General features: G+C 47.7%; 1 protein-coding gene across 2 annotated transcripts in view; it reads right to left on the minus strand.

Moving 5' to 3' along the window:
• NINJ2 (ninjurin 2) overlaps window positions 1-25,403 on the minus strand; it is a 104,856-nt gene that overhangs the window by 38,599 nt on the left and 40,854 nt on the right. The window contains exon 1 of one of the 2 annotated variants that reach the window (XM_032254415.1): window positions 11,639-12,006. The exons of the other annotated variant lie outside the window; for it this stretch is intronic. Coding sequence (XP_032110306.1) covers window positions 11,639-11,650 — 12 coding nt within the window. The 5' untranslated portion in view covers window positions 11,651-12,006. Of the gene's footprint in view, window positions 1-11,638; window positions 12,007-25,403 lie in introns of those variants that run through there. 2 annotated transcript variants of the gene reach the window in all.

The raw sequence follows: 25,403 nt of genomic DNA on the forward strand, positions 1-25,403 counted from the left end.
GATAAAACCCCTAGACAGTAACATTAGGCAAAATCTAGGTGCTATAACATAACATAGGATAGGATGACATAGGATTTCCATCCTAGGTTATTATGTCATAAAATTAGGACTTTTTATATACAACACTGAATCCACAATTCATGAAAGAAATAGTTGATAAACTGAATTTTATTAAATCAAAACCTCTGCTCTGTAAAAGACAATGTCAAGAGAATCAGAAGATAAGACAGACTGGGAGAAAATACTTGCAAAAAAATATTTCTGATAAAGGACAATTATCTAAATATGTAAACTCCTAAACTTTTAAAATTCAACAATTAGAATATGAACCTGATTTTAAAAATGGGCCAAAGACCTCTTCACAGACACCTCATCAACGAAGATATACAAATGGCAAGTAAGTATACAAAAAGATGTCCACATAATACATCATCAAATAAATGGATGCAAATTAAAACCACAATTTGATGAGAATGGCCAAAATCCAGAACACCGACAATATCAAATGCTGATAAGCTGTGGAACAACAGGAACTCCTGTTCATTGCTGCTGGGAATGCAAAATGCCACAGCCACTTTGGAACACAGTTTCGCAATTTCTTTCAAAATTCAACATACTCTTCCACACGATCCAGCAACCACGCTCCTTGGGATTTTCCCAAATAAACTGAAAACTTATGTTCACACAAAAACCTGCACATGGGTGTTTATGGAAGGTTTATATATAATTGCCAAAACTTGGAAGCCACCAAAATGAAAATACTCCGTGATGGTATGATGGTGGATACATGTCGTTATTTGTCCAAAACTGTAGATTGTAAAACACCAGGAGTGAACTCCAATGTAAACTATAGATGTTGCATGATAATGATGTATCAGTGCAGCTTCATCAGCTCTAACAAATGGATCCCTCTGCTGGGGGACATTGATATTGGGGCAGACTGTGTGCGCGTAGGGACAGGAGGCATATGGGGAGTCTCTGCACCCTCCTCCCAATTTTGCTGTGAATCTTGCTGTGAATCTAAAACTACTCTTAAAAAAACCTAAGTTTAAAAAGAAAGAATCGAACAATAAAACCAAAGACAAGCGGTGACTTGATGGAGAAGAATTTTCCAAATATAAAAAAGTCAGGCCGGGCACAGTGGCTCACACCTGTAATCCCAGCACTTTGGGAGGCTGAGGCGGGCGGATCACGAGGTCAAGAGATAGAGACCATCTTGGCCAACATGGTGAAACCCCGTCTCTATTAAAAATACAAAAAATTAGCTGGGCATGGTAGCACATGCCTGTAGTCCCAGCTATTTGAGAGGCTGAGGCAGGAGAATCGCTTGAACCCAGGAGGCGGAGGTTGCAGTGAGCCCAGATCGAACCATTGCACTCCAGCCTGGCAACAGAGCAAGCCTCTGTCTCAAAAAAAGAAAAAAAAAAAAAAAGGAGGGGTAAGCTGGGTGCAGTGGTCATACCTATAAACCCAGCACTTTGGGAGGCTGAGCCAGGGATATCCCTGGGGGCCAGGAGTTGGAGACCAGCCTGGGCAACATGGCAAAATCCAAAAATACAAAAATTAGTTGGGCACGGTGGCGTGTGCCTGTAGTCCCAGCTACTCAGGAGGCTGAGGTGGGAGGATTGCTTGAGCCCAGGAAGTTGAGGTTGCAGAGAGCCATTATTGCACCACTGCACTCCAGCCTGGACTTTGAGAGTGAGACCCTGTCTCCAAAAAAAAAAAAAAAACAGTGGCATAATTCACATATTAAAAGTCATGGCTGGGCACGGTGGCTCACACCTGTAATCCCAGCACTTTAGGAGGCTGAGGTGGGTGGATCACTTGAGGTCAGGAGTTTGAGTAGCCTGGCCAACATGGAGAAACCCCATCTCTACTAAAATACAAAAATTATCTGGGGCTTGATGGCACACACCTGTAATTTCAGCTACTTGGGAGGCTGAGGCAGGAGAATAGCTTGCACCCAGGAGGCAGAGGTTGCAGTGAGCCAAGATCGCCCCATTGCACTCCATCCTAGGTGATGTGGTGAGTCTCCACCTCAAAAACAACAACAAAAATTAAAAGTCATGTCACAACTATTACAAATTCATACCCTAAACCAAATAACACACCTGTTAAGTATAATTATGATCCCAGTTTTCTAAAATAAAATAAAATGCCTTTATATACAAAGGGGGAACATGGAAGGTGAAACACTAAATTGTTGGCAGTTGTAGGTTGTGGGTTTCTGGGTGATGTCTGGTTCCACTGTCTCTGTGACTTTGTGCAAGTCAGTTAACCTTTCTGTGCCTTAGTTTCCTCATGTGTAGCATGGAAATGATAATGGTACCTTCCTGACAGGGTTGCTATGCGCGCTAAATGGGTTAATGCATGTAAAGTACTATAAGAGTGTGTGGCACTCAATAAATCTTAGTGTTGCTATTATCATAAGTTTTCTTACAGACAGGCTTTTAAGTTTTCCACTGTTTACCCAGGATACTAAGGGTTGTACTAAGAACATGGTGACACAGGAGAACATAGTCTGACATGGACAGCCTTACAGATTATAAGGAACAAATAAGTGAAAATAGGTCAGACAAACCAAAGAATAAAGGCAGCACATATTATTTATGTTACATAAAACCAAGGAGCTGTTCCTTGTATATGACGAATTGAAGAAGTCGTGAAGTCGTTGTACCTTGAGACAAAGTAGGGCCAAGTGAAATTTCCACTTCTCTTGCCATTGGCCAAGAGCATTTCATGGAGGAGATAGGATCTCAGAAGCCAAGGAAGAGCTGAACGTATTAGTGGGAGTTATCATTAGCAACAAACACCAAGTGGTGTCGCAGGAGGCTGCACGTCTGCAGTGCAGCCAGCTCTGCACTGGAGGTGTGGAGGGTCTGGGGCACTGCTGCTCGTGGCAAATGCGGGGTTATTAAAGGCTAGAGGGCCCAGAGGCCTTTGCCTAGTTGAAGCCGTCTAGTATAATGCTAGACCCTTCTGGTATAAAGGACCATTTATTACCACCAGTAGGATTTTTCTTTGTAACTCGGGGCTAATTTGTGTAGGTACAAGATCCCCTGCAGAGAAATGTTGGTCTCTCATATATAAACACCAGCATCTGCAGCTGAGTTTCCCTCAAGGAAATGAGCTTGTTAACAGGTGGGGAAGGGAAGAACTACTCACACATACAATCATGTGTAATTTTGTGTGTGTGTATGTGTGTGTGTGTGTGTAGATGTGTACAGACAGCATTTTGCCAACACCCTGTTTCTGGTATGTGCAAGGATGTTTCCATACTTGGCTGCTTCACAGGTGTTTTCACTCACTTCGCCCCGGGCACCCAGGTAAGTGTGGAGCATCCGCAGGTAGCTGTGACCACAGCTCCATTCCACCTCCACCCTCCTCCTTGCCCTTCCTCTGCCCAGAGGGAGGAAACTGGCAGTGGATTCCAGAGAGGACTGGAGAGGGCTGCCCGAGCTTGCTCATCTTCCCAGACAGGGCTATGTCTAAGACCTGGCCACAGGCCATCTTCGAAGGAGCTCACCCATGACTCAGCTTGTGCTGTGAGAAATGAGGAGAAAGGGAGGGGGACATTTAAAATGTGGTCATCAGTTGAATCTAATTAGAGCCATTTGACATACTCCTAATAGACACCAAACTGTTTGTAGCAATTATCTTTGAATGACAGAATTAAGGAAAATTTAAAATCCTGTTTAACAGTATTTTCTACAATATTTTAACTTTAGTTTTAATTTTCTTTTTTTCTTTTTGAGACAGCATCTCGCTCTGTCATGCAGGCTGCAGTACAGTGGCGCGATCACAGATCACTGCAGCCTCAACTTCCCGAGCTCTAGCGATCCTCCCACCTCAGCTTCCCAAGAAGCTGGGACCGCAGGTGTGCACCACCACACCTGTCTAAATTTTCATATTTTTGGTAAAGATGGGGTTTCACCATGTTGGCTAGGCTGGTCTCGAACCCCTGGGTTCAAGCCGCCTTGGCTCCCAAAGTGCTGGGATTATAGGCATGAGCCACTCCTCCCAGTTTACAATGCTTGTATTTTTGTTACACGGATGTATTTCCTTTACCAGCAGAAAAAGAGAGAAATACTGAAATAAGTAAAGTATAAATTTAAAAAGTATTCCCCCCACCCCAGTTAATTTGTCATGGATGAGAGATGAGATTAACAAAGCCAAATCTTAGACTTGAGGGTGGGGTCATAGCCCCTAAGGAAAGAAGAAGTATCCTAGCTACAGCGCAAGTCGCGCATTGAGCAGCAAAGCTGTGTGAGACTTCACAAGATGATCTCTGCAATGTCCTGCAAGGGGGGGTTATTATCCCCCATTTACTGGTGAGTAAACAACTCAGAGACATTAAGAGACTTGTCAAGATGCCACTCATGTTCATGGCTTCATTGGGATTTGAATCATGACTTGCCTCAGCAGGGTTGGGGAAATAGGAGCACTCGGTCCCAGCAAGTCTGGAAGTGTGGAAGCCCTCCCAGCCCCACCACTGCACTTGGCCTCCTGCCTCTCCTCAGCTTGGTCAGACCTGCACCCCAGCATGCCCAAGGGGGCTCACATTCCTCCCTGAGATGCCCCCACTGATTCACAAGGGCATCAGTGTTCCCAATGCCCATCTCTGGGCACAGGAGCGGCCGTGCACTCAGGATCCCTCTGATGCCAAGGTTTGCACAGCTCTGGCCCAGCCCGCTTCCTTCTGCCCAGCTGCCAGGCCCCAATGCTCAGCCCTCCCCTGCCTGGTGTCTGAGTCTGAGGAACGTGCCCAGAAGCAAGTTGGCACTGAGATTCACATTTATTCCTTTACTCCTTCTGAACACCTGAGCCACTGGGGGGTCTTGGCTACCTTCAAGCATCAATTCCTCAGGTGTGAATTTCTCAGTGATCCTGGGAGGTCCTTAAAGCTGGGTCCTTCTGGGAGACATGCAATGAAGGTGGTCAAGGCTATGAGAGGAAACAGTGGGTCAAGATAATGAGGGAAATGGAGCTAGAGGTTTTACAAAATGGGTGGAGGCCAAGTGCAGTGGCTCAGGCCTGTAATCCTAGCACTTTGAAAGGCCGAGTGGGGAGGATTGCCTGAGCTCAGAAGTTTGAGACCAGCCTGGGCAACATGGTGAAACCCCATCTCTACTAAAATACAGCTGGGCATGGGTGGTGCACACTTGTAGTCCCAGCTACTCAGGAGGCTGAGGCGGGAGAATCACTTGAACTCAGGAGGCGGAGGTTGCAGTGAGCTGAGATCGCACCACTGCACTCCAGCCTGGATGAAGAGCGAGGCTCAAAAAATAAATGAATAATAAAATTAGATTAAATTAAAAATGGGCAGAGTGGAGAAATGGTATGAAATTGGATGGCAAGGCGGGTGGCAGAAATTTTTGGGTATGTATGTGTGTGTGTGTTGTGTGTGTGTTGTGTGTGTATATTTTGAGACACAGTCTCCCTCTGCTGCTCAGGCTGGAGTGCATGGCACGATCATAGCTCACTGCAGCCTTGACCTCCTGAGCTCAGGAAATCCTTCCACCTCGGCCTCCCAAAGTGCTGGGATTACAAGCATGAGCCACCACGCCTGGCCCAGAATTTTTGTACATTTCTTTTTTTCTATTTTTTAGGGTTGTTCTAATGTTTATGTAAGTTTAAAAAATCAATCTTGAGTTTTCAAAACAAGATGTAGAAATTTCTCTGAACTCTCAATTGTTAAAACACTCCCAATTCCTTTGATAGGGAGATTTCTGTCCTTTGAAAGATGTGTCCACCTTGACCAGAAGGCTTATTATTCAGCTGTCTCCTCCCTGGGATTTGCTGTCTACTGCATTTGAGAATCTAGTAGAAGAGCCAGCACATTGTGAATGCTCAGTATTTGTTGAATAAATACATGAACTGGGTTTGCATCCTCATTTAGAATGCATGTAACTAGGTAGGTGCTTTTTGTATTATTTACTATGAATTAAAAAATATATATTTTGACAAATTAGCTTTTAAAAAATAAAACAAATAACCAGGTGCAGTGGCTCACACCTGTAATCCCAGCACTTTGGGAGGTGGAGGTAGGCAGATCACTTGAGCCCAGTTCTTTGGAGACCAGCCTGGCCAACATGGCGAAACCAAATACAAAAAATTATGTGGGCGTGGTGGCGGGTGCCTGTAATCCCAGCTACTTAGGAGGCTGAGGCAAGAGAATCACTTGAACCTGAGAGGTGGAGGTTACAGTGAGCCAAGATCAGTCTGAGCCACTGAGTGCAACTCTGCCTCAAAAAAGTAAATAAATAAAATTTTTCCATGGGAATAAGAGAGTAGAGCTAACCAGGTTTATGTATCTGACTTGATAAACATCATTTTAAGGTACTGACATCCCCATATGAAGCCAATAGCAATCCCTTAATTAAATAATCATTTGATTAAGAACAGATGTGTCTGCCTGTAATCCCAGCACTTTGGGAGGCTGAGGCAGGGGGATCACGAGGTGAAGAGATCGAGACCTTTCTCGCCATGATGAAACCCCATCTCTACTAAAAATATAAAAATTAGCCGAGTGTGGTGGCACGCGTCTGTAGTCCCAGCTACTCGGGAGGCTGAGGCGGAAGAATCGCTTGAGCAAAGGAGACGGAGGTTGCAGTGAGCCGAGATTGCGCCACTGCACTCCAGCCTGGCAACAGAGCAAGACTCCGTCTCAAAAAAAAAAAAAAAAAAAAAAAGAACAGATGTGTCCCTTCAGATGCAATGTCCTGTGTGGTGATGATTGAGGAGCCCCGTGCAGAAGGCGTGCTGGAGGCTTCCACACTCAACAGTGTGACACGGGAGAACGGCAGTCAGACGTGGATGATCGACTCCAGAAACTCCTCCAGAGCGGCTTTACTGAGCCATCATTCACACGCCACACAATTCACCTATTTAAAGTGAAAAACTAGTGTAGACTAGTCATGCACAGCAGAACCATGTACATGTCCCCGACAGAATAGGTGTTTAAAAACTGCTCCTTCCCCATAGATATTCTGCGAAGTGCTGCTCTCGCGGCTGGCAGGCTCCGCTGTGTGTAATGGGGAGAGGGTTGAGGCACCTGCTGAAATCTGCATCCAGGACACTGGGATACCCAGCCGTCCTCCCACTTCCATTCCTGAAAACTGGCAGCTAGGCTTATACCTTCCCCCAACATTTATCCCCTGACAGAAGTCCAGAAGATTCCTATCCGAAAAGACTACCTCGGGGTTGGGAACAGTGGACGTGCCTGCAGTCCCAGCTATTTGGGAGGCTGAGGCTGGAAGATCAATCACTTGAGCCCAGAAATTCAAAGCTGCAGTGAGCTATGATTGCACCACTGCACTCCAGCCAGAGAGACAAAAATGAAAAATAAAAAAGATGACATAACCTAGAGAGACAACATTAAAACACCGACATCTGGAGTCCACTCAGCAAAGAAGATAATACTCTACATTTCTGCAGTGAACTTGCCCAGTGGATGAGCTCCACACATGCACGTAAAGCTTAATATAACCTTGAAGATGAGGGCTTTGTTTTTTGAATGGGTTTTATATTAATACGGTTCAGAACTCAAAAAATTCAAAAGGTACAATGAAAAGATCCACTCTCTTTCACGACTTAGTTCCCCTTCCAGTAAGCTTTTTAGTGCCTCACTCTTTAACATACACAGAAAGCCTACATGAAAGATGGAGACCAAAATAAAGAAATAAGAGACGGGAGAGAGAGAGAATGTAGGAAGCAGAAGAAAAGTTCAAAAAAGAAAAAGAATAATAATATCTCCAGAGAAAAAGGAACGCTATTCCATCAATGAAATAAGAATTGTGTCCTGTTTTATTTATTATTTTTAATAACTACTAACAGAAATGGGGGCTTGTTATGTTGCCCAGGCTGGTCTAGAACTCCTGGCCCCAAGCAATCTGCTGGCCTTGGCCTCCCAAAGTGCTGGGATTACAGGCATGAGCCACCTTGTCCAGCCAATATTTATTTCAAAAAGGAATATTTGGAGATCAAAGAAAAGATAACTCTTGGAAACTAAAAATATGAAGTTAAAAATATAAAAATTAAAAACTCAAGCTAGAAAAACATTGATAAAATCTCATAGAAAGTAAAACAAAAAGATAAGGAGAGAAAAACATTAGACACAAAAGACAAAATTAAAGAATCACGTCAGAAGATCCAACATTGTAACACTGAGTGTTCAAGATGGGTTGAACAAAGAAAAGAAAAAGGACAAAATTTCTAAATAAACATTCAGATTTTTTTTTTCTAGAGCAGAGAACATCAATTTTGGTGTCAAAAGGACTCAGCAAGTGTCCAGTATAATGAACGAGGACCAGCTCACCCCGAGGCACATCATTGTCAACTTTAGGAACTGGAGGTCAGAGGGAATCTAAAAACTTCCAGACGTGAGCTCCACAGGAGAGAGAAGTAAATGGCGCTGGATATCACAGCAGTCACACTAGAAGCTACAGTTCTGTACTCAACCCGCTAGCAATCACGGAAAGACGGTTTATATAAGTTAGTCCACAAAAATTTTCCTTCCTTTGCTCACTTTCTTAGGGAGTTACTGGCAGATGCGTGCCACCAAAATCAAGGAAGAAGACATGGAACCCACAGGACTGTGGGGCGAGTTGCTTTGGCACTATGCAGAACAGAGGGGATAGGAAGAAACATTGGAGCAAGGGAAGGGAGGGAGAGAGGACGACACTTTGTTTTTTGTTGTTGTTGTTGTTGTTGTTGTTTTTGAGACGGAGTTTCGCTGTTGTTACCCAGACTGGAGTGCAATGGCACGATCTCGGCTCACCGCAACCACCGCCTCCTGGGTTCAAGCAATTCTCCTGCCTCAGCCTCCTGAGTAGCTGGGACTACAGGCACGCACCATCATGCCCAGCTAATTTTTGTATTTTTAGTAGAGACGGGGTTTCACTGTGTTGATCAGGATGGTCTCGATCTCTTGACCTCGTGATCCACCCGCCTCGGCCTCCCAAAGTGCTGCGATTACAGGCTTGAGCCACCGCGCCGGGCCAGGACGACACTTTGAATTGAGTCCATGGAGAATGAAGTCGGGAGACCAAGAGGGCAAGTAGAAAGACTTTGGAATTACAATCTCAGGAAGAGTTCCTGGAACCATGGCAAGTGGTGGCTTTGCACCAAATTACAAAAACAAGCACAGAACCAAAAAGACAAGAAAGTGCAATATCCCGAGAAACAGGTTCAGCTCTACTCCACGAGCCTGCTGGGTTACTCAGCCCAGGTGTTGACATAGGAAAGCCGCTAAGAAAACCCCTCTCAGGTGTGGCCATTGGCTGTGAGTGAGTGATTGACAGTCAGATCCGGTATGATGCTTGGCTGGGGGAATGCTGAGCTAATGCCACCTTTCTCAGTAGAGCAAGCATTCTGCCCCAGCACTCAGGAAGCAGGTCAGGAGGAGATATCCTGTGTGAGCAGCTCCAAATTGCTTTTTCAGGCAGAAACCTACGGCCCATAGGACTGGGGGTGGAAGGGGAATGGGGATGAGAAGAGGCTGGGGGCCCACTGCGGGGTGGAGATAGGAAATCACATCCTCATTCTTGGCAGGAGCAAAGTTGTCTGTCACATAGTTTTCCTGGCTCCAGTCCTTTGGCAGTCAGCCTCCTTCTTTGTGTTGGGGGTTCTGTTGACTTTCCAAAGCAAGCAAATTTGAATGGCAGCTGGGGTTTAAAAGGAAAAAGGAAATGTGCTTGGAGGAGCTGGTGTCCCATCCGGGCCCTCTGTGTGCTGTGGATGGATGGAGGATGAGTATCCAAAGTCTGGATCCTCCCTAGGAGCTAGCGGTCATTATTTTTGAATTGTCCACCAATTGCATGGCAACCCTTAAGAGTCTTTACCAAGCACATCAGCCCGCCAAGAATTTATATGATAGAATCCCCAGTCCTTTAGACTATCTTCAGGAATCTTATCCTATTACCTAAGCAACGACAAACCCTACCATCATCCAACGGCTGTCCTTGCGAAGGCTGACCACAGTCATCAACTCTGCAGCCACAACTACAGCAATAAACCCAAATGTTACCCTCGAATAATAGCAGACGCTCAATACTATGCTTATTACCTGCCTGGCACGTTTCTTAGTACATATTTTAATTCATCTAATTCTCACAACGGCTTCATGGGGTCAAATACAATTTCAATCCTCATTTTACAGATGAGAAAGCTGAGGCATAAATGAGACATTAAATGAGATTACACAACTAGCAAATGGCAGAACTGGGAGTCACACCCAGGCGGCCTGGCTCCAGCTCCTGCCCTTTAGCCACTGTACCCAAGCCATGACACAGGGGCAGCTTGGTGTCATGACAAGGTGTCAGCAAACAGTTCTGCTAGCTAATCCCATCTCAGCCCTCACTAGCCAGCTGACTCCAGCAAAATACTATCACTTAGCAATGGGTGAGGTGCCAGAGCCAAGGCGCCAGAGGAAATGACCTGGATCCTAGGTCCTGCCACCTGGAAAAGAAGGACACTGATGCTGATTGAACGCTGAGTGCGTGTCAGGTCCATGTTTAATCTTCCCAGCCAGCCTGTGTGACCTCAGGCAAGTCACTATCCCTCGCTGGGTCTCTGTTTTCTAATATGAATGGACCACGTGCTTTCTGGGTTGTTGCTGTTCAATGCAATCTAGGCAACACTCGCTCACAGAAGAATTACCGCATGCACACCGTGCTACACTAGGTGCCGAAGGGGCCACAGAGATGAGTAAAACGCAGACCTGGCCTTTGCAAGGCTCACAGCCCAATTCTCTTTTCCATTTTGTAAGTCCTTGTGAGCAGAGCAAGGCATTATCCTCCTTTTTAAAAAAACAATAGAGGAATTGTCCCAGCTACTTAGGAGGCTCAGGCAGAAGGATTGCTTGAGCCCAGGAGGTCGAGGCTGCAGTGAGTAGTGATGGCACCACTGCACTCCAGCCTGGGTGACAGAGTGAGCAAAATCCTGTCTCAAAAAAAAAAAAAAAAAAAAAATGCCAGGCACGGTGGCTCACACATGTAATCCTAGAATTTTGGGAGGCCGAGGCAGGCGGATCACCTGAGGTAGGGAGCTCGAGATCAGCCTGACCAACATGAAGAAACCCTGTCTCCACTAAAAATACAAAATTAGTTGGGTGTGGTGGTGCACGCCTGTAGTCCCACCTACTTGGGAGGCTGAGGCAGGAGGATCACTTGAACCCGGGAGGCAGAGGTTGCAGTGAGCTGAGATTGCACCATTGCCCTCCAGCCTGGACAATAAGAGCAAAAAATTCCGTCTCAAAAAAAAAAAAGGATGTGGGGAGAGACGTTTGGCCATGGAAGGTCACACATTTTAGAATGTGATCCCAAGCTGCCTCCGAGTCTGGGCCTCTTTCTGCTCCCAACTGTCCTACTCTCTACTTCATCTTGGCATCACTGGCACCAAAAGCTACAAAGTCCATTTGGAGGTCTAACTGTCCAGAGTCATTTCCAACCTTCTGCCTTCCCCATCCTGACGAGCACACATGCACACGCACGTTGCTGGACACCCAGAAGACACAGAATCAGTGCTTTGGCATGAGTGAAAATCAGCCCCTCTGGCAGCCCTCCTCTCCTGCCCAGTGCCCAGCAGCCAGCGCCCAGTGCTGAGCTGGTGAAGGTACCGTGGGCAGAGGCACACTTACCATATACATCATGACTCAGATGCCAATTGCTGACTTGGTACTGAAGCCTCTTGCCCCACCAAGCAATTACTGGAGAACAGGAAGTCTCAGCAGAAAATGAGGTCAGCCTGGAGGCTGAGAGGAAGAGGGTCAGCGAGCGCAGCCTTCTGCTCCCGTGGATCCCCACAGCAGCCAGCCAGGGCCGCGAATGCAGCAGGCGCCCACCACAGCTTCACTGGTGGGTTAGCTGCCCTGAGCTACTCTGTTCAGCACAGCTGCCAGAGGGGGTTACCAGGCAGGGGCTTCATATGTGGCTCTAGAATCCGAAGGAAATAACTTCAACTCAGCCTTGTGTAAGCAGAACTGGGCGATGACAGGAGAAGCCCAGCACTGGAAATCTACTCTTTAAAGAACTCTGCGTTACCAAATTCACTTCTGCATTCCATCCTAAGAACTTCCTTTTCTATGCCCTAAGTTAGGATAGAGGAAGAGGCACACCATCCCAGGCCTGTCTTCTTTTTTGTTTAGGAGTCTTGCTCTGTTGCCAGGGCTGGAGTGCAGTGGCATGATCTCAGCTCACTGAAACCTCTGCCTCCTGGGTTCAAGCAATTCTCCTGCTTCAGCCTCCTGCGTAGCTGATTATAAGTATGTGCCACCACGCCCAGCTAATTTTTTTTTTTTTTTTTTTGAAACAGAGTCTCATTTCGTCACCAGGCCCCAGGCTGGAGTGCAGTAGCGCGACCTCGGCTCACCACAACCTCCGCCTCCCGGGTTCAAGCAATTCTCCTGCCTCAGCCTCCTGAGTAGCTGGGACTACAGGTGCACGCTACCATGCCCAGCTAATTTTTTTGTATTTTTAGTAGAGACGGGGTTTCACCATGTTGGCCAGGATGGGCTCGATCTCTTGACCTCGTGATCCACCCACCTCGGCCTCCCAAAGTGCTGGGATTACAGGCGTGAGACACCGTACCCAGCTCCCAGGCCTTTCTTGAAGTAGCATAAGAGTTAAAAAGGATTTTAGATATCATTTAGTCTAAACTCCTCCTGGTCACACCTTTGGAAGCATTTCCATGTAGATATTCTTCCCATGCCCACCATACCTCTTCCTTGGCAAATAAATAACCTGCTCCCAAGGCTAGAAGTCAGAAAAGACAAAAACTTCCATGAGTTTCCAGGAAGCGAGGCCACTATTACTCATTGTAGGAGGTTGCCCCTCCAATATCTGTTTGATCTTCTTGCAGGATTGTAGGATTTTTGACTGGAGGCATGAGCACTTAGCCAAAGCCAACATTTCCCAATCTCTCTTGCAACGGCATGGCTGTATGACCAAGGTGTGGCTAATGAGAACTTAAAAAGAATTGTACCCCTAAAAGGAAGGCACATGTCTTCTCTATCCCCTCCCTCCCTCTTTTCCTGGCTGGAATGTGAGATTGTGGTTGAGTGTCTTCAATCATGTGTATAAGGCACATATCCCAGGAACAGAGCAACAGCCTAGAAGGAGCCTGGGACCCCTACACTGTGGAGCTACTGGGTTATCCCTGGACTATCTTCATGCAGACTATTACACACAGGTAAGAAGTAAACTTTCATTTGGCCTAAGCTGTTACTCTTCGGAGTCTTGTGTCAGTCCAACCTGCATCCTAACACAACACTCTTTGGGGTGTCAGGGCAGTCGCAATCTCCCATTCCCTGAGATACCCCCAAGTCCACATGCCTAGGAGGTAGCCTAGTGACATTATATCTGGTCCAAGAATGTCTGGCTCAGGCTGAGTAGGGTATGGACAGGAGTCCTGCCCAAGCAGGGCCAACCAGATTCTCCCTTCCATTCATCTGGAACTGAGATTCACTGTTGCTCTTCAACCTCCACGGACTTCATGAACCAAGATACACCTGGAGAAGCAAAAATGAGAGGCCAGGCAGCCCCAGAGAAGCAGAGGGAAGCAGCTGCCTGGGTTGGTGGGGCTTGAGGTTCTGGTCCAGGACCTTGGATGGCCTCCCTGATCGGCCTGCCATGTGGTTATTGGGAGAGATGGTGACACTTTATGATAAACTCCCTCTTTTGGTCTCAGATGCTTTAGATTGATTTCTGTCACCTGTAACCCAAAGTGCCTGAGTTTCTTCTGATCCTTGTAAAGATCTGTGTAATCTCTAAAGCCAGGGAACGCATGAGACTGCAGCATACTCTTGGCACACCGGGTCCTCTCCATCACTGCAATCTTAGAAGGTCCTGAGGTGTCTTGCCAGGCACGGTGGCTCACGCCTGTAATCCCAGCACTTTGGGAGGCCAAGGCAGGTGGATCACAAGGTCAGGAGTTCAAGACCAGCCTGGCCAACATGGTGAAACCCTATCTCTACTAAAAAATACAAAAAAAATCAGCTGCGCATGGTGGCACGTGCCTGTAGTCCCAGCTACTCCGGAGGCTGAGGCAGGAGAATCACTTGAACCTGGGAGGTGGAGATTACAGTGAACTGAGATGGTGCCACTGCACCCCAGCATGGACAACAGAGTGAAAATTCATCTCAAAAAAACAAACAAACAAAAAAGAAGGTCCTGAGGTGAACTAGGTGGATTAACAGATTGATCGCCTGATCGGTTGATTGCTAAGTCAATCCATGGATATCCGAAGAGATGCTAAACAGGCCTCATGAAATCACAGCATCAGGGTGAAAGGGACAAAAGGCATCAGGCAAGGTGTGACCAGAAAGGCTTAGTAATATGTCCAAAGCGTGCAACTCAGTGGCAGTTTCAACTGGACCCCAGCCCAGCACCCCCAGATTCACTCCTCCTCCCGTGCTATCCCTGGCTGGCCCAATTTCGGGGTGCTGTGATACACCAGAAATAGTTTCCCCGTGCTAATGAGCAAACTCCCTTTTACAGCTATGTCAAATCTAGCATATCTGTGTCTCCTAAGAAAAATGCAAATTTATCCTTTTCTCCTTTTTCTGGGTCTTTCTCTCTAATTCTAAATCTCAGGCATTTTAAAGAATAAATGGGCCAGGCATGGTGGCTCACGCCTGTAATCTCAGCACTTTTGTAGGCTGAGGCAGGTAGATCACCTGAGGTCAGGAGTTCGAGACCAGCCTGGCCAACATGGTGAAACCCTGTATCTACTAAAAATACAAAAAATTAGCTGGGCATGGTGGCAGTCACCTGTAGTTCCAGCTACTTGGGAGGCTGAGGCAGGAGAATTGCTTGAACCTAGGAGGCAGAAGTTGCAGTGAGCCGAGATCGCACCATTGCATTCCAGCCTGGGTGACAGAGTGAGACTCTGTCTCAAAAGAAAGAAAAGAAGGAAGGAAAGGAAGGGAAGGAAAGAAAGAAGGAAGGAAGAAGGAAGGAAGGAAGGAAGGAAGGAAGGAAGGAAGGAAGGAAGGAAGGAAGGAAGGGGACAGAGAGAAAGAAAGAGAGAGAGAGAGAGAAAGGAAGGAAAGAGTAAATGGCCTTTCTTCTCTGAAAGGGGCAATGACTGTGCCTCCACCACGTGCCAGGCACCATGCTGGGATTTTCTTTCCAGGTGCTATTCATTTAAGCCCTTCCAGAAGTTACAGGTATGTGGGATGGAGAAAGGCCCAGCAACTTCCCAAAGCACATGGCTAGTAAGAACGGTGCTTGGGAAGGAGCCCTGCTACCCCAGCTGGAAACCCAGTGTCTTACACAAGGTCATACTGCATCCTAAAGACCATCCTTAGCGATAGTGGTTGCCTTTACTTTCTGGCCTTCTCCACAGGCACCTGCTCAGCAGGGCTTGGTTTGGGTCCGTTGGTATTGGGCCCTGAGGCCCAGGGGGCATGGTGGGGAGCGTGAAGTGCCTGTGTGCCCACAGGGGGCTCAGCAGATGGCACTCTTCCCTCACAGTCCTGCGGGGCCTGGCCTCCCTCCCTCCCTCTTCTTCCCCTTGCATTTCCTACTTGCCTCTGACCATGTCTTCCTCCTCCATCCCTAGCTGCTCTTTAGTACCTGTGCTCTAAGAGGATTCCTGCCTCCCTCTTACCCAGAGAAGTCACTTAGTTAGCTCATTTTTTTCCTAAAGAAGGAACAAAGGCCTGACACCTCAGGGCTCAGCCTGCCTGTTTTTTAAGCTGTGTTTGCACCCAGAGCTGGTGTCTGTCTAGCTCAGGTTCCCAGAGGCCTAGGGGCAGGACCATGTCTTCACACGCCGGGCACCGTGCGTTGTCAGCACTGTGAAAAACCAACAGCTGTTATAGAAAGACAAGGAAGCTGCTGGCTCGGGAAGGCTGTGGTCCCAAGCTCAAAAGATGCAGGCTTGAGGTCTTGACTGCTTCCATTTAGCACACAAGCCCATGTCCCTGACACCAGCCACAGAGGCCCTGCAGGGTCCAGGAGGATTCTGTACTCCCATGGTCTCTCCGAAGAGTCGGGAGAGCAGTGTGTGTGAATGTGTAAGGTAGGGGAGGACCCCCCCTCTGACTTCATTGTGGATTATAGAAATAATAATCCACAGTTATCTTTTCGTTGTGATAAACGAGTGATTCTTAAAGGAGATGAGCAGGCCCCATTAGGAAGCTACATCTGAATCTCGGCGATCAGGGTGTTAAAGGGGATCACTTTATATTTACCAAGAGGAGTGTGATTTTTTAAAATGACTGACAGTTTTTCCAAAGGCTAGAGCTTCTTCTCATCCTTTTCTCTAATAAAGAAACTCTGCTTACCCTTCAAAGCCCAGCTCCGTCCCAGCCCTTAGGAAGCCTCCCTCAGCTCCCATAGGCTAAATGTATCCCTCTTTCTCAGTTCTCCCAAAGCCCTCGTTTCACTTCGCCAGTACAGCACGTACCACGGGCTATTAGACGGCTACGTGTGGAACTGTCACCCCATGGGCTGCATGCATCCCAAGCACAGGAAATGCGCCTCACACAACTTCACATGCCCTTTTCAGGGTCATCTGACAAGCAAGGGAAAATCGTGCAGTTGGCAGAGAAGTGGTGCTGATGTAGGAAGCATGTGAGAGGAAAGGGCTGTAAGGAAAAGTGCGGCACACGCTCTGAGAGCTCGAATAGCATTCCAGGGTAAGGGGCAACAGGAAGGAGGACTTTTAATGGGCCAGAGGTATAGTGGTTAGGGAAAGCTGCTAAGAATTTGTTGGGGTAAAGGAAGTTCTCAGGAAGGTAAAGATACGGTTCAAGGAAATTTCTGAGTATAAAAAACCAAGACGGCATTGCCATTTCAGAGGGTTGCCTGGACTAGATTTTAAAACAAAGTCCTAAGTCAGGAAATCTCCAGGAGCAGACTTGGACTTCTCCAGGAACAGAGGCTGGAGGAAGAGAGAAGGAAGCAAAGGCCATGGTCATGATCTGACCACTGGGATAAACTGTGTCGAGCTGCACTGGGCATCCAGGCCGTGTGCTGTAAGTCACGAATCCCACTATAGTTCACACCTCATGACTTTTTGCATTCTGCTGAATATTCTAGGCTGCATGAGAGAGGGGAGTGTGTATAGGTCCAGGGGCTTGGTCTTGGGAAAACATAAGTCTGAATCATTCGTGGTGGCAGAGCAAAACGTCTGGAGAGGGAATCTAGACGGTTATCTGTGTGCGCGGGCTTCATCACAGTGAAAAATGGGATTGCTCCGGTCCCAGGGGCAATGACAGTGATACAGGCTGTACCCACGCCATCACCAGGAAACCCATCCCATCCCCACTCCAAATAGGGAAGAGGCCCTAGCTACCAACTTATAAATTAGAAGCAAGACTTCTGAGTGGTGTCAGGAAACTGCTAGTGTTCTCTCTCTCTCTTTCTCTCTCTCTCTCTCTCTCTCTCTCTCTCTCTTTGAGATGGAATTTTGCTCTTGTTGCCCAGGCTGGAGTGCGAAGGTGTGATCTTGGCTCACAACAACCTCTGCCTCCCAGGTTCAAGTGATTCTCCTGCCTCAGCCTCCAAGTAGCTGGGACTACAGGCATGCACCACTATGCCTGGCTAATTTTTTTTTTTTTTTTTTTGTATTTTTAGAAGAGACAGAGTTTCTCCATGTTGGTCAGGCTGGTCTCGAACTCCTGACCTCAGGTGATCCGCCCACCTCAGCCTCCCAAAGTGCTGGGATTATAGGCATGAGCCACCACGCCGGGCATGTTCCCCTCTCTTGTACCTCTAAGATTTATCCAAAATGAGACACCTTTCCACAAAGTAGCATCTTATGTGACGTAAGTCTGGAGACAAGAGTCCCTAGTTGAACCAATGAAGGATCCAAAGACCCTGAACACGTACCTTGGCATTGCAGGCACTTGCAAAGCTAACGTTGCCTCCAGTTCATTAGAAAAAGTGTGTTCACCCCTGTTCTTGTCCCAGCTTCCTAACCTGATCAAAATTGTTATAGTGAAGCCCGGGACGTGCAGGAGGACGACAGAGGAAAGACGCTGGGGGAAGAGCCCTCAGGAGTCAGAGCATGTCCTCTCCCGACAAAGGCTTCCCAGGCTTCTCCCTAAAGCCCTGGCCCAGTGCTGAGAAACCTTGTTTCTGATTCTACCCCTGCACAGCCATCGCCCAAACATTCCCTCCGCCTCCAGACTTCACAACAGCTGATGAAGCAAGTGTCCCGGCGAACACACAACAGCTCACATCCCCTTTCTTCCTGGCCTTGTAATTAGGGGATGCCCAGGCTGCTGTGCTTCTTCTCACAGGTCCCTGAGCTCCCCAGGGGTTTGCTAGGCAAAGGCCGGCTGGCCGAGCACTCCCAGCATCACCCTGCTGGAGCCGCATGTTTTCTGTGCTCTGAGCTCTTTCCCCAGGATGTTCTGGTTTCCTCATCTCAGCTCTCTTTGTTTAGCCACAGAGGTTGGGCAATTACTCTTGGGCAGTGAGGTCAGGGCCCTGCCTCCTAGGAAAGGGCCTCTCCCTCACAGGTCAATCTGAAGTCACTTGTTCTCCAGAGGCCTGGCTCACCGCACATCCCCGACACCCAGTTCATCCAGGAGCAAGTGCCTCTCTCTGGGTACTGTCCCCTCCACCGCCAGCTCTCACGTGGCGACAGTGCTGTGGTCGGGAGTGCAGGCTCTTGGGTGACCTCCCTGACCTGCCACCTGCTAGCTGTGTGATGTTGACCTTGAACTTCCAGTAAAATGAAATGCAGAATAGTTCCTATCTTACAGAGAGAGGAGGATGAAATGTAATCATTTGTTTAAATTGCCAGCAAAAGCAAAGTGGTTTTATCTTCAGAGAAGTGTTGTCCGCTATGGTCCCAAAGCTGCCCTATGAATTCAGATCAGCAAGTCTCCCCTGGGGAGGCAAAAAAAAAACAGCTTCTCATGCCTGGTCCAGTGCCTTTCCTGCCTCCGAACAGCCACACTTTCTGACCTGGCCTAGGGAACGGTATATAAAGTCACAGGAGCGGAGCGGGGCCCGGAGCTCGCCTGGTCAGCCTCTCCAGACAGGGCTGTGCTGTGTGTATGAAGGTCTTGCTTCACTGCTGTTTGTTTGCTTGGTTGTTTTTGCTTGTTTGTTTGTTTTTGAGACAAGGTCTTCCTCTGTCACCCAGGCTGGAGTACAGTGGCACAATCTTGGCTCACTGCAACCTCTGCCTCCCGGGCTCAAACAAATCTCCCTCCTCAGCCTCCCAAGCAGCTGGGACTACAGGCATGCGCCACCAGCCCAGCTAATTTTTTGTAGAAACAGGGTTTCACCCTGTTGCCCAGGTTGATCTCAAACTCCTGAGCTCAAGCAATCTGTCTGCCTCAGTCAGTCTCAGTGCTGGGATTACAGGTGTGAGCCACCACACCGACTTTGCTTCACTTTTTTTTTTTGAGACAGAGTCTCCCTCTGTTGCCCAGGCTGAAGTGCAATGGCATGATCTTGGTCTGCTGCAACCTCCGCCTCCCAGGTTTAAGTGATTCTCCTGTCTCAGATTCCTGAGTAGCTAGGATTACAGGTGCTCACCACCATGCCCAGCTAATTTTATATTTTTAGTAGAGTTGGTGTTTCACCATGTTGGTCAGGCTGGTCTCGAACTCCTAACCTCAGGTGATCCACCCCCTCGGCCTCCCAAAGCGCTGGGATTACAGGCGTGAGCCATCATGGCCGGGGCCTTGCTTTACTTTCTAAAGGATCACCTCGTTTTCCTTCACTCGAGTTAAGGTGCTTACATAGTTTACCTTGGTTGCCATTTTCAGTGTTTTCCTTTCTAGAGAGAATAGCTCTGCCACATTCTCACAGGGAGCCACCTCCGGGTCAGGAACCAGAGACCTGGGCATGTGGAGAGTCCGAACCCCTCCTCTGCCCACAGCTGTGTACTGACGCCCCCACCATGCCCAAGGGCACGGGGCTTCCTGAGGCAAATCCGTGGCCTCAGTTCTCCAGGGGGCTCCCTTATCCTGTCTTGCTCCAGGCAAGAGCCACAGGCCAAGACAAGACACCCTGGGAGCTCTTCTCTCTCTTCTGAGGCCCCGGCTGACCAAAGGCCTCCCTCTCTCTCCCACAGACATTATCAGAAGAAAGAACAAAGCAGGGCCTGGCGTGGTGACTCACGCCTGTAATCCCAGCACTTGGGGATACCGGGCGGATCACCTGAGCTTAGGAGTTCAAGACCAGCCTGGCCAACATGGCAAAACCCCGTCTCTACCAAAAATACAAAAATTAGCCAGGCGTGGTGGCAGGCACCTGTAGTCCCAGCTACTGGGGAAGCTGAGGCAGGAGAATCCCTTGAACCCAGGAGGCGGAGGTTGTAGTGAGCTGAGATCATGCCACTGCACTCCAGCCTGGGTGACAGAAAGAGACTCTATCTCAAAATAAAAAAAAATGCAGGCTGGAATGGCCCAATATCCTCTTCCTTCACCATCTCTTCTGCTTCCTCTGCCTCTTGCTTGTGGGAAGGAAGAGAATCAGCACTCATTGTTCCGCTGTAAAACAGTCTCAAGTTCTTTTTCAAACACTCCAGAGCCAAGCTTGCATGATATTTGCATAGAATTTGTATAACATTGAGATTATTCTTTCAAATGCTCACACCAAGGTTTGTTTTTTGTTTTTCTGTTTTTTTTATAAGATGGGGTTTTCACCATGATGGCCAGGCTGGTCTTGAACTCCTGACCTCAGGTGATCCACCCACCTTGGCCTCCCAAAGTGCTAGGATTACAGGCGTGAGCCACAACGCCCGGCCCCACACCAAGTTTTCTCACAGCAAAGTAAGTGTCCTTAAAAGGAAGTCCGGGCATAGTGGCCCATGCCTGCAATCCCGGCACTTTGGGAGGCTAAGGAGGGAGAACTGCTTGAGTCCAGGAGTTCAAGACCAGCCTGGGTAACATAGCAAGACCCTATCTCTATTAAAAAAAAAATTTTAATTAGCTGGGCATGGTGGTATGTGCCTATAGTCTCAGCTACTTGGAAGGCTGAGGTGGGAGGATCACTTAAGCCTGGGAGCTCAAGACTGCAGTAAAGCTGTGATTGCACCACTCCACTCCAGCCTGAGTGACAGAGTAAGATCCCATCTCAAAAACAAAAAAAACTGCAGAAGGGTGAATATATATATATATATATACACACACATATACACATAAATTTTTTAACATTAAAAAAATTAATATATATATAATAGAAAATAAAAAACGAAAACAAAAGAAAAAAACAAGAGGGTGTGAATTTGCTCCTGTCTTCCAGTTCCTATGTTTCTGTTTAGGACATAACGCATCCACTCCCAGCTTTATCATTCCCGATGGGCAACAGGTAAGTTGGTCAGTTTATCTGGTCTGTAAAACAGAAACAACAGTCCTTATCCTCTACATAGGACTGCCACTAGGATTTTACAATGAGGTAATAGATGTAAAATCACCCCATCAACAATAAAGAACAGGCAAAATTTTCACATATTATTACCGCATTATTCAGTGAATAACATACTCGGGTAGTCTGAAAGGGATAAGGGGGGAATCTGATTTATTGATTGCATAAAAGCCTCCTCTCTCGCCTTTGGAGGTTTTCTAGGGTACCAGGTGGCAGCAACCCTGTTCTGTCAATAGGACCATCTGAACCTGTAGGAGCTCCCGGCTGGGCAATGCCAAGGTGCAGGCCGCAGGCTGCAGAGTGTGTTTAAATGTCCCATGGAGAGTTGGTAGGGAGGTGGGGGTGAGGGGGGAGTGTTGAGAAGGCAGTATGTTGTCCCGCAACCCCAGAGCAGCATTTTAGGACTCAATGCCCAGAGGCATTTTAGGACTATGGAACCTTAGCACAGGAAGGGCTTTAGTGATCAATTGTGCCTGATGCGTCTAGTTTACAGAGGAAAAAACTAATATTCAGAAAGGCATATAATCTGCCAGCAGGCTTTGGCTAGTGACCTGGGTTGACCCAGTGAGGGTCAGTCTGAAGCACTGTGACCCAGGAGTCCTCTCAGTCATGGCACCAGAGCCTCAGGTTCCAGGGAGACTGCAGTGTTGAGTCAGGAGCTGAATTGCCTCTTATGCAGTTCTGTCTCCGTCTGCAGAGAACAGGAGGCTCTCAGCCTCCCAGGGTAGCAAAAGGCAAACATATTTGGTTACCAGGAGCCCTTGAGAAGGTGGCAAGAGTGGAGAAGAGCAAACACCCAGCTCCCTCCATCTCTGGCTTTGGCTCTAAACTCAGATGGTTTAGAGCCAAGGCCTCCAACAGCCTCTCAGAGCTCTCAGAGAGCCCTACTCAGTGCAGAAAAACTGGTCTCATGTTTTCTCTATGGGCTCCCACAGACAACAGATTATCAGAAAGGTCAGGCTTCTTTCTGACAGGGCAGCAGAATCAAATCCCAGAACTTTGAAAGATCATGTGCCTTGTGGAGAGATAGTTGGGGAGTGGGGTGCCAGCCATTTCTTTTGAGAGGAGCAGTGACCAGAATGAATGGTCCAGGAGGGAGGGAATTGATTGTCAGGACCATTGGATGGAGTCCAGCAAGTATTTATCAGGAGTTGATGGCATGTCCAGCCCCAAGCTGGACACTTGGGGTGGGGGTACAGAGTACGTTTAGGACCTGGCCCCTGCTTGTAAAGTGCTTGCTAGGGATATAAGGCTCTCATATGTGATTCAAAAAAGACAAAAAGCAGAAGCTATGTTAATGGCCAAATGGAACATGCTTTGGAAGGAATGAGAAAAATCAGTGTGGACTCATCTAGTTCTGAAGGGCTTCAGGAGTGGGGCAATCTTTATACAGGCCCATACTCTGCAGTCAGAGTGTGACCTGAGCGGGGAGCATTTTAAGATGGAGAACAGCATGTGCTGTGGTGGGAATGAGCATAGGAACTCAGCCTTCCTGGTCGCCTTTGTATATAGGCTGTGAGCTAGAATTAGAATGTAAAGAACGCTGTGTCCTCTGAAGGTTGCATATTGCTTGCGGAGTCCTCCCAGGACCTTGGAGGATGTGGCCAAGAGGCTTTGTGCTGGAAGAGAGGGGCTTACACATTCCTGGTAAGCTGTGGCTGGGTTCAGAATGGCTCCTTGGGTAAAGGGGCAGCAAAACAACTTTGTTCTAAAGAAGCCCCAAGAATCCTGAGCCCAGCAGCCTTGCATAAAGTACCATTGCATATTGACTACCATTTCAGGGTCTGGATTTAGACTTGGCTTTGAATACTATCTCTGCAGCTTTTTTTTTTTTTTGAAGTCTCCCTCTGTCACCAGGCTGGAGTGCAGTGGCGTGATCTTGGCTCACTGCAACCTCCACCTCCTGGGTTCAAGCGATTTTCCTGCCTCAGCCTCCAGAGTAGCTGGGACTACAGGCATGTGCTGCCATGCCCGGCTAATTTTTGTATTTTTAGTAGAGATGGGGTTTCACCATGTTGAACAGGCTGGTCTCGAACTCCTGACCTTGTGATCCACCCACCTCAGCCTCCCAAAGTGCTGGGATTATAGGCATGAGCCCATGCCTGGCCTGAATAGTATCTCTGCAGCTTTTAGTAACTGTGTGACATTGTCACTGACCTCTCTAAGCTTCAGTTTCCTCATCTGTAAAGTGAAGATAATATTCCTTAACTGTTAGGACCAAGTGAAGAAAAGGTTAGTTCCCAGCTTGGCACCCTCAGCCTATGGCAGCCACGTCATGGCTTTGTGCTCTAGTTTATTGCTAAGGCCTGGTGTTGCATGGCTCACTCTGTTGTCTAACCGTTTCCTAGATCAGGCAAGCCCTGAAGAGCCCTTTCATTCTTCCGGTACCCTTTGGACACCTCCTAGTGAGGGGAGAGTGCAGGCAGTGTGGGAGAGGGAAATTGGATGCCCTAGCTGGGTGTCCCTTCTCCAGCTCACGGGCATCCTGCAAGGGGCCCAGGACAGAGTCAAGAGACTTGGATGGAAATGGGCCCCACTCTACCTCAGTAGGTATTTATTTTTCTAGACCACAGTTTCTTCATCTATGAAATAAACAGCTTAAATTAGACCAGCGATCCCAACTTTTCAGGAAGGGGAGAGGGTCTCAGACAGTATGGGGTCCCTGAATCTAGATGCACAGCAAACACTGCCTAGAGAACAAATAGATCGTGCATCTCACACATAACAGGCTGTGCTGTTTGTCAAATGCACAGAGGTGCTGCTATAATTTTTAAGATACATGTAAAAAGTATTTATTGAATGGTAGCTTTTTATCAGCATGCATTTTGCATTTGTAGATACTAAAATTACAATTATGATTACTTGGAAGGATCCAAAAGTGGTTTTGAAGTTTTTTCTTTTTTTTTTCTTTTTTTTTTTTTTTTTGAGACAGAGTCTCGCTCTGTCACCCAGGCTGGAGTGCACTGGAACGATCTTGGCTCACGGCAACCTCTGTCTCCTGGGCTGGAGCAATTCTTCTGACTCAGCCTCCCGGGTAACTAGGATTACAGGTGTGCACCACCATGCCTGGCTAATTTTTGTATTTTTAGTAGAGATGAGGTTTCCCCATGTTGGCCAGGCTGGTTTTGACCTCCTAATCTCAGGTGATCCACCCACCTTAGTCTCCCAGAGTGCTGGGATTACAGGCATGAGCCACTGCACCAGGCCAAGGTTTTGAAGCTTTAAAGAGGTACTCAGGCTTGAAAAGTCTGGCTCCCACTGGATGAGATGAAGTACTTACTCAACCTGTCCTGGATATGGCTCCTAATTCCAACCTAACAAACAAGCACCGCTGGTTCTCCAGCCCCACCTCCTTCTTGAAGAAATAGCAGCTACTAGAAGAGTTTCCCCTGTGGCAGTGAAAACAAACTAGAAGGAGGAGGGATAGGTAAGAAAGAGTAGTGTACAACCAGGCATGGTGAATCATACATGTAATCCCAGCACTTTGGGAGGCTGAGGCAGGAGGACTGCTTGAGCCCAGGAGTTCAAGACCAGCCTGAGCAACATAAAGAGACCCCCATATCTATACAATTTTTTTAAAAAATTAGCCAGGCATTGTGGCACACACTTGTAGTTCCAGCTACTTGGGAGGCTGAGGTGGGAGACTGCTTGATCCTGGGAGTTTGAGGCTGCAGTGAGCTGTGATTGCACCACTGCACTCCAGCCTGGGTGACAGAGTAGACCCTGAAAAAAAAGAGAAAGAGAAAAGGAAGGGAGGAAGGGAGGAAGGGAGGAAGGGAAGGAAGGAAAGGAAGGAAAGGAAGGAGGGAAGGGGAAGGAAGGAAAGAAGTGTGGCTGGGCATGGTGGCTCATGCCTGAAACCCCAGCACTTTGGGAAGCTGAGGCAGGTGGATCATGAGGTCAGGAGTTCAAGACCAGCCTGGCCAGTACAGTGAAACCCCAAACCCCATCTCTACGAAAAATACAAAAATTAGCCGGGCATGGTGGTAGGCGCCTGTAATCCCAGCTACTCAGGAGGCTGAGGCAGAGAACTGCTTTAACCCGGGAGGCGGCGGTTGCAGTAAG

Source organism: Sapajus apella, unplaced genomic scaffold (assembly GCF_009761245.1).
Source record: "Sapajus apella isolate SASKATOON/1434 unplaced genomic scaffold, GSC_monkey_1.0 scaffold86, whole genome shotgun sequence".
Lineage (NCBI taxonomy): Eukaryota > Metazoa > Chordata > Mammalia > Primates > Cebidae > Sapajus > Sapajus apella.